This window comes from Pelodiscus sinensis, chromosome 29, assembly GCF_052426305.1.
Source record: "Pelodiscus sinensis isolate ZL-2025 chromosome 29, ASM5242630v1, whole genome shotgun sequence".
NCBI lineage: Eukaryota > Metazoa > Chordata > Testudines > Trionychidae > Pelodiscus > Pelodiscus sinensis.
Window position 1 is genome coordinate 9,473,810 of NC_143080.1, and position 9,926 is coordinate 9,483,735.

Sequence of the window (9,926 nt, forward strand, 5' to 3'; positions counted from 1 at the left end):
TCCACCAGCCCCACCCCGGGGACTATAGAATAGTAGGGTAACTAATAAGAATTCACGTGGTTACTCAATTATTCAATATCTAACATCCCTAGCTGCCACCATGTAATCTAGCCCTAGGTCAGCGATGGGCAAGCTAAGATAGTCAGTAGGCTGCACAAGTAGCTCTCCATCTCAGTGAGCCGCAAAATTGTCTTTACCCTGTCCTGGGAGACTGTCTTGGTTGTTTTGCTAACTGAGCTTGTGCATTAGAATTTGAGGGGTTGTTGTCCGCAATCCATAAGCACCTCAATTCACTTGTCCTTGGTGTACGTGCATGTCACTTTAGTAATATCAGCAAGAACAAAACTACATGGACAGAAACCAGTGGAATTCGGCAACCCTGCACATGGGCAACAGGAAATAAAATGTCTTGTGGGCCACACACAGAACCCTGATAGGCCACATGAAGCCCTTGGCCCATAGGTTGCCCACCACTGCCTTAGGTATTTCTTAATATTGCCTAAAACTGAAACCTTATATTCCGTGAAAAAATTTAAAAAATTAATCTACCTTAAAATTGAGAATCAAGTACTCAAAAGTAATTAAGCCATGATGGCTGCCTGCTGCCTAAGTGGGTCTCCTTTCTTCCATGCTGAAAAATAAAGATTTCTGTCATCATGTTTGTTTACATTTTGCATCTGACAGCACTTTGATTGTGTAAGAGAAACAGTAAAATTAACTGCAATCTCTTTACTCTTGTTAGTATTGGCATTTCATACCCCAACGAAGAGATGAAAGTGTAAAACTACAAGAAAACTTATGGAACTGGGATACTACTTGAAAGTACAGTCAGCAGCACCGAGGTGGCTAGGGTACATTCTGGTGGACCATAGGGATACAAATATTAATATCTAGTATCAAAATTTGCTGTGTGTACATGCACAGTAATAGTTATATAAACACTGACTATGGGTATCATGCTTTCAACCATAAACACTGCCATTAAAAAGGTTTATATTTCAAATTGTCTTTTTAAAGTATATTATAGTACTAGGCTGCAGAAGGAAATTTCAAAGTCTTGCATGTGTCCATTGCCTTTATAACAGCAATTTAAAATGTGATCTATTTAATATCCTGACACTTTCAAGTCCAATCATGCAATTTTGAAACAGGTCAAGAACACAGAGCTCCTTTTAAGTTCAAATACAACACTGTTCTGCCATTTTAACTACTGACTATTTATTTTTATATCCTTCACAGACACATAACCCCAAGTTAAATAGTGACAATGCTAGGAACAGTCAGCTAAACAGGCAATTTTGATTGGCTGAATAATCCCTAGTGCTAAAAAAAAGTCATGTTATAAGTTCATTTTAGTAAAGTGGAAAATGAAGATTAGATACCATTCCACATTTTTACAGCAAACAAAATCAAATATTTGATATTCAAACTCATTTTATATGAAAGTGTAGCTTCAGATAAGATCTGTATGGTCATGGAAATACAAATTTGAAAGGCTTTGTTTCTTTTATGTATACCAACAGGTATGTTAATATGCTCAGGATTTCATAGCCTTACTTTGAAAAAAAATCAAGTATTTGCAGTACTATCTGTTTTATGTCACAATGCAGAAGTTATTACAAATGAAATCTACGCAACTTCTGAAGAACACAGAGACTCTGTTTTTCTAGGTCTCCAGTAGGTCTGGGAAACACAGTTCTGCTTTTGTGCAGGAAAGATGTTGTCCAGGAAATGCTTTTCATGTTTTAAAAACTACACTCCAGAATGTTATAACATTGATAAAGAGGAATTGCTACTTACAGGGAAAGTTATTCCTTGTGTAAAACATTTATTTCAGTTAAAATTCACTCAGACTTGTGTAATAAACCAAGTCAGCAAATTTGCTATGGCAGGGATTGAAATCGTTTTTTAAAAAAAAATCAAAGATCAACAAACAGAGCATAGAAGCATCTGCACGTTGGTTAAAAACAGGAAGCCTGTAAACCTCTGTAAACCAGTTTGCATGGTATGAGAATGGGAGGGATGGTGACAGTAGTGTCTGCTATTTACTTGTAAGAAAGATGCACACCTTTTAAGACAGAGGCATCTAGTCAGTTTGACCCAGTGACTGGGAAATCCATAGCAATCAATGAATTTCAGGCTCTAAAATAAAAAAGCTTTAGGATGTATTTTGATAATTGGACAAGTATAATTTACTGCCATTCAGTGCACACTGGTCAGTGTAGCCTATGATATTTTGTAAAAGTAAATTATTAATGATATAAAACTGCATAACATTCAGGAGCTGTTTTTAACTACATGTCTGTAAGCATCTAGCATGACTGACCTCAATCCCTGAGTCAGACTTCTGGGCACTATTGTAATACAATTACTACTAAACAGTACAATGTCTTACATTAGAGACATTCTATGCTAATTCGTTTATCTTACTTTTAGAAGCTTATGTCTCCACATTTGCCAATGTCTCAAATTAGAAATGTCAAAAGCCAGAGCTCCTCTACTTAACTTTAAAGTACAGAAAAACTGTTAAGAATTAAAAACTGGTTGTAGACTTATTTCTTCCCCCTCCCCCATAATGCAACAGTGACTGTCAATGCAGCAAAGCCTAAAAGCTCTGCTTACGGGTAAGCGTGTGAGCCAAGGGAAGGAAATGACACAGGCAGGAAAAAAGCAGATTGAGGGAAAGACTCAACTGCAGCTGGGCCTGCAATGAGCATTTCAGTCTAGGTCTAGCACAAGCCATTCAGTCTCAACACAGCTCTCCCCACTGCTTCTCAAATATACGCACATGTTTCTCTTTAACAAAAGCAGGATCAGCTTCTCTAATGGTGCTGAATAGCTCTGTACAGAAATTAATGCTTAGTTGTAACCTCCTATAAAGTGCAAGAGAATCAACTTTAATGTGCTTCAGCAGCATTAATGGAGTAACCTCAAAATGCAAACCTAATATCCCTTTAACTTTTCATTATATTAACTTTAGGTCTTTTAGAGCAATTTATGAAGAAATGTACAGAGCTAGATGAAACAGTGTAACGAATAATACAGTATAACCTAGACTATCCAAAAATCCATCAATGTCGTCCCCTGATGTCTATCATACTGAAAATGCCCTCCATTATTTGAATCAATTATCTAATTTTATTTTCTATCCTCAAAGACATTTCAATAATCATGGCTGCCTCATAATCAGTGCTCTGCTCATAATTTAAGAACAATTATCCAAAGGTGGAGAGTTTAACAACCTGTGAAATCACCCCTTTTCTTTCTGCAACTCCTGAATGCAAACACAAATATTAGCTATATGAGTGTGATAAGTAAGCATTTTAGTGGGAGGGAAACTTTCACTCTCAAGTATTGTGTGTTTAAAGACCTTCAGGTCTGTTACTATAGAGAAAACTCCAGATTAGAAATACAGTGAAAATAATCATGACCTAGTCATGGAGTTAAAAGCATGAGCATCTGAATTTACAAGAATATTAAACCAAATTCTATACATCATTTTAAGCCTTGGTAGTGATGCTGCATGGATTTATATTTTAACAAATTATATGCAAGGAGAGTAATAGCAGAGTTTTAAAACAAGATAAACGTCAGAAAAAAAAACCAAGTTGCAACTTTTAAAACAGTGCAACTAGACAATGTTGCATTTAGGTATATAGTAGTCTTCACCAGCATACAAACATGGCTAAGTGTAATAAATTCTGGCTTACATAAATTAAATTCTTCTCCTGGTTTACAACAGACTAAACAAGAAACTAGGTAAACCAAGAAAACGTTGTAAGGTGCTTCCTTCTATAGTCCATGCCTTCCTAAAACATTAACTCAAATAGATCAGATTTAATTACTACAGCCTGTAGAAGCAACATCAGTTATTCAGCTCCATTATTTGTCTAAAAATGTTTATTGTCCAAATTAAGAAAAACAAATGATGACTGAATGGAAGCTTGCTTCACCCTGGGACTGAGGATTCTGATAGAATTCCAAGCTACAATCAGTGCTATGGCCGGAATTTTCACATTTGGATGTCAACAGTGATGCACCTAAATCCGTATTTCAAAATCCATGGCCTGATTCTCAGAGGTGATACGTTTCCACCATCTCAATCAAAGTCAGAGGAGCTGTGCATGCTCATTCACCTTTCAGACGTGCCTGACTTTAATCAGAATCTGAAAATGTCTCCCTATTATTTTTATGCTACTGAAAAAGCCTCCAATCTCTTGATCAAGTTTTTACTATAAGTATTTTACATTACCAATCAAAAAATCAATATTGGTTTTTAAAAAAATTTACAAAATGTTTACATTCCTCAAATATCACTAATTGTCAAGTACTACTGGGCAGTAACAGAACCACCATAACTTGTTCAAAACATAGGCCCACAGACACTGCAGCAAGAAATATTACTTCTAACCATGCTCAAGAATGGTTTTCAAGCAGGATTTAGAATCAGGATGAGATTAAAAGGGGATGTGACAAAGATATACAGTAAATAATATCAGGAATGCTATTATTTAGTTTTTTATAATGCAAAAATTAAAGTAAACATGTATGAAAATGAGCAAACACTTCTCCAAACAACACCTAATTAACTAATGGAACTCTGCCACAAAACAAAGCAGTTGGTAGAATTTAAAGAAAAGTTATCCCTAGAAATCTCTTATGATTACATTCATTGTTACAGAAGACAAGGAAAAAGAAAACTATAAGGGATACAAATTCATGTTTAAGGGCATAAGCCAACTACTACCTGACATCACCTATCAAAGTCTCAGAAGGGTAGAAATGTAGCTGTGTTAGTCTGGTGCAGCTGAAACAAAAAACAGGACTGTGTAGAACTTTAAAGACTATGAAGATGGTTTACTAGGTGATGAGCCACCTATTAAACCATCTTGTTAGTCTTTAAAGTGCTACACAGTCCTGTTTTTTGTTTCAAGGGCAGCCCTGTTAGTCTGTAACCTAAAAAAACAACAGTAGCCCAGTGGCACCTTAGAGACTAAATACAAATACACGTATAGTATTGTGAACTTTCACCGGCTCATCTGAGGAAGTGGGTTTTGCCAAGGAAAGCTCATGACACTAGAGATGTATTTTGTGTTAACTTTCACAGGAGATAAGAGCCTGTTACATAACAGCACGGCAGGGTTTTTGCACCTTCCGTCAGGGTCTGTCTGATTCCGTATAGCAATCGTGCGCTAACCGATCGGGAATAAACACTCGCTCTGTGTGTGTGTGTGTGTGTGGGGGGGCGCTCTGCACACCAGGGTGGGGGGGGGGCTTGAGACCAGGCTGTGCCCACCAGCCCGCTGTTCGAGCTACACGCCCGGCGGATCACGCGAGCCTGCCCTAGGCGCGCGGGGGCCAAGCCCCGCTCCCAACTCCCCCCCCCCCCCCCCGTGCAGCGGGCCCCAGCCGCTACCGCACCCCAGGCTGCGCGTGGCCCCCTCAGCGGGGAGGAGCCCAACCTGCGGGGGGGAGGGGCTCTCAGTCGAACCCCGGAGCTGCCAGCCCCCCCCCTCACAGCGGGGCCCGAGCGCGCGCGCAGCGCCCCCCCCCTCACTCGAGCCAACGGCCGCCCCGCCGGACTCCTACCCATCTCGGCGGCGGCCGGGCCCGCTCCGCGGCGGGAGGGGAGTGTGCGGCTCCGGCGCGCTGTCTCCGGCCCCAGGCTGTCACGGCCGCGGCTCCATGGCGCAGGGGAGGGGGGCGGGCTCAGAGCCGCCGCCGCCGCCGCATTCCCAGGCCGCAGACGACGTCTCCTCGCAGCCGCCCCTCCCCCCGGCGGCACCGGGATGGCGAGAAGGAGCCCGGCTCGCTGCCCCTCCGCCGCCTCCGCGGGGCGCGCGGACCCCTCAGCAAAACAAACGGCTCAGCGGCCGCCGCCGCCGCGCACGCACGCACCCGCCGGCGCCGCCGCCGCCGCCGCCTGCCAATCACTGGGGCCGGCCCTGCGCTGCTCTGCCAATCACAGGGCTCCGAGCCACCCACCCGACGTTGCCGCCGACCAATCACAGGCGGCGACTGGAGCCCGCTTCGCCCCCTCCTTCCCAGCCGCGGGGCAGGGGGGAGGGCGAACTGTTCCATGCCAATCACAGGAGACGAGGTTCTGTACCGCCCCCCGCCAATCAGACTGATGGCCCCACCCCTGTGGCGTCACGGGGCGGGATCAACTAGCCCCCGCCCCTACAGCGTGCCGATCATAGTGATGGATGGCTAGGCCCTGGGACCCGCCCCCTACACTCTGGAGCTGGGCTGCTTGGCGGAGGGATCTATGCTGAGGTTGGCGGAGGAGGGGCAGTGTTTGTGTGTATCTATAAAAAGTAAGCAAGGACCTGGACTTGCTCTGCCTTGTGGATTTGCCTAGCTTTGCACTGGGAACAATGTGGCACAGGTCACTTTAGTTCCATAGTGTCCAACACACTTGCCCTAGCAGCAATTTGGCTGGGTGAGGGTGGCCAGCTGGCTATCGCAGTAGCCACTGTAGTGCTACCGCTTCAGAAGTGGTTGGACACTACAGGTTTAGTTAAACATAACTGAAGCAGTGGGGGCAAAGAGGGATTCTGCTCCTTGCAGTATTCATTACATGGCTGCTGTAGTCCTTGCACATCAGCTGCCTTGCTGCAGCTCATGCACCGACCAGCGTGGCCAGATAGCCAGCATGAAAATTTGGGAGGGGAGGAAGAATATAAAATCAGGATATAGGGTCACGTTAGCACCTCCTTGGGCTAGATTCTTCAGCTAACCTCTATACATTGTGGGGCATCTGCAAACTGCTCCCTCAACAGTTATACTTTTCTATACTTTTCCCAATTCTAATAGATCTTCTTTGGGATTGGGCTACCAGAACTGCTCCCTCTGTTACAGGATTGCTGGGTCCATGCTTTCAAAAACAGCTTCCAATTGTTGTGGGTGTTGCTTAAAAATCTAGAGATTAACTATACTTAAAAAATACCAGTCTAGTAGCACTTTAAAGACTAACAAAACATATAGAGGAGCTTCAGGGGATAGCCGAGTTAGTCTGTAACAGAAAAACAACAACAACAAACGGTCTGGCAGCACTTTATAGACTAACAAAACATGTAGATTGTATCATGAGCTTTTGTGGGCACAGCCCACTTCTTCAGATGACCGGAGAAATGGGTTTTTCCCCACGAAAGCTCATGATACCATCTACATGATTTGTTAGTCTAGTAGCACTTCAAAGACTATTTGTTGTTTTTTAAGTTTTTCCTGTTACAGACTAACTTGGCTACCCCTCTGAAGCTTTTGTACTTTAGAATGGGATGGGATTTCCCCCACGCTTCCAGCATTCTCCCACACCACCAGAAACTTACTTAATATAAAAAATAAAGACTAAGATTCTCGTGACTCCAAGAGCTGGGGCTTGAAGAACCACTCCAACCTTGCTTCTTCCAGTCCACATCCTCAGACATTTTGCTCTCTTCTCCCACAGCTGAACTCTCTCTTTGAAGGACCCCAAAAGGCATTGTTGACCAGAACAGCCCATCCCCTCATTATTTTGTTCATTAGTTAGACTTACTTGCCAATACACCAACTATGGCCCATTAATTTCCAGTTCTGTTCTCCTCTTGTTTTCCAGACACTGTCTTAGCATAGTCTTTTAGCTGCACATGGATCTTTACTTGTTTGGACTAATCCAATCTGTTCTCCTTTTGTATCTTTGTCTACATTTTATATAAGTCAGAACTGGATTTGTTACCTTGGACCGCTCGAGAGTCCAGACAGGCCTCTGCCCAACAAGACACCAGAACCGGACACCATATTCCAGTAGAGGTCTCGCTGACACTGCATACCGAAGTGACATCTTCCTACTTCTATTCCATAGTACGTGCCCTCTTCTGAGCACCAACACTGGTATCTCAATTGCTAGTACAGTCCTTTAATCACCACCCAAGTTTCTTCTTGGGAACATTTGCCAGAGGATATTGGACAACGCTGGCTGCTTTTCCTAATTATTTTGAGGGCGCTCCCAATCTCTTCAAAATCCCACTGATTGTCACCATGTCCAAATTGAAAAAACCCCAGACTTCTATTTAGCTAGATTAAATATAGTTTTCAATAGCTCTTCTACTGCTTACTCCCAGAAGACAAGCCTACTACAACAGCTCCAAAAGAAGGACCATCTCTAATTAGCTTGGATCCATCAGCCCAGCAGAGGGTACGCTAAGCCTTTTTATTTAAAGAATTAGGAGCTGTACCCTCCTATTTGGGAAGGATCAAATAGGCCATGAACTCCCTAGGAATATCCCAGGTGAATCCCAGCATCTGCCGCACCCTGGCTGTGGGAGCACCCCCCTCATCAGTGATAGGTGAGGGAAGAGGATGGGACTGTCAAAAATGGCATTACCTGTTTCAGACACACACAACTCAAAAACCAATGCCACATCGTATGGTGGAGGGGTGGGATGTGGAATGGCACTCTAGCCCAGCGGTGGGCAGGGAGGGGCGGTGCTCCAGCCAGGGTGGAGTGATGGCCCCTGCCCACCCTCTCCTTTAATCAGTTAGCCTGTTAAACAGGAGTTTACAACCCTAATGGAAAGCAAAGGCAGGGGAGGGAGCTGGGTGCTGAAGCCAGGTGTGCAAACAGGCACACTGAAATATACATGTGAGGCTGACAAGGAATGGGAAAGGTGATCAAGGTGACAAACACTTTTCTCGCTGCATGTCTGGACGCACAAGCTAGTCCTCTAAGGACAGTCATTTGTCCGGGCTTTGCTGGATCTCTCATAGCCAGAGCATGAAGCTATACAAGGCAAAAGTCAGAATGAGTTAAAAAGTCTGAGGACAAATGTGCTTGTTGTAAGCGGGAAATGGCTGACTTGCTACACTCTGATATGCTAACTAATTGTTGACATGACACTCCACCAGAGATAGTGGAGACAGCAATGAGGGGAAGGCAGTTGGGAAAGGTTTCTCTGGAGAACAGTGAAGTGTAGCTTCTGGAACCAGCACTTTGGGAATGTAAAAAATCCAGTCTGATAGTTTTCTTGGACAGGATAACAAGTTCTGTGGTTAGGGGAGAAGCTGTGGACATGATATACCTAGACGTTAGTAAAGCTTTTGATAGTCTGGCATGACCTTATCAATAGACTAGAGAAATACATAGGTGGGTGCATAACTGGCTGGATAACCACTCTCAGATAGTAGTTATTAATGGTTCAGTGTCATGCTGGAACAAAGTGGGGTTCCACAGGGGTCAGTTTTGGGACTGGGACTCTTGAGGTTCCTTCCAGTTCTAGTATTCCATGATTCTCTAGAGGTAAAACATTTCAGACTGACATTATGACAAATAGAAACAAAAAGGTCATTGTCAGTATTTTCCTCTCAACCTTGATTAATGGAACAAAGTACTTGTTGAGTATCTTAAGTGTCTTCAGAGGTAACTCCTTTCTTTAGAACCATAAAGCTGAGGTGGGGAACTTCCGGCCCACAGGCCGGATCCGGCACGCCAAACAATTTCATCCAGCCCTCAGGGAATGGTGGAGGGAAGGGGGGGGGGGAGGGTCCAGTGGCTGTCAAACACCTCGGGGAGGTCCTGGAGGCCACTTTAAAAACTTCCCCCAGCCTGCCCTGAAGCTCAGTTGGATACTTCTGGTTCCTCTCCTGCAGTGGGAGAGGCGTGCGCAGGAGACCTGGTGGGAGGGAGAAGCTCCATGTGGTGCAGCCCTACAGCATTTTGGGAGGCAGCAGCAAAAAAAAGAGTCTGCAGCTGCTTTCCAGCCTCCAGCAGCTGCAGAGGCTGCCAACAAAACTCCTTTTGCTGGTAAGGAGGCATGCAGGACCAGAGGACAGGAGAGGGAAGGTGGGGGAATCCATTCCCAGAGTGGGAGGGAAGGGAAGCCCCCAAATCCCTCCCTGCATGGGACACCCTTCGGGAGGAAGGGGAGGCCACAGCAAGGCCAGCTTCT

The 9,926-nt window shown here is 44.3% G+C and overlaps 1 protein-coding gene across 3 annotated transcripts in view; it reads right to left on the bottom strand.

The window, feature by feature from the left end:
• The window catches only part of MAP3K3 (mitogen-activated protein kinase kinase kinase 3), a 61,884-nt gene extending 55,970 nt beyond the window's left edge, over positions 1–5,914 (bottom strand). For 2 of the 3 annotated variants that reach the window (XM_089774061.1, XM_089774060.1), the window contains exon 1: positions 5,590–5,913. In XM_089774061.1, coding sequence (XP_089630187.1) covers positions 5,590–5,593 — 4 coding nt within the window. In that variant the 5' untranslated portion in view covers positions 5,594–5,913. Of the gene's footprint in view, positions 1–5,589 lie in introns of all 3 variants that reach the window. The other variant, XM_089774059.1, reaches the window with a different exon arrangement.
• Between the last annotated feature and the right edge of the window lie 4,012 nt (positions 5,915–9,926).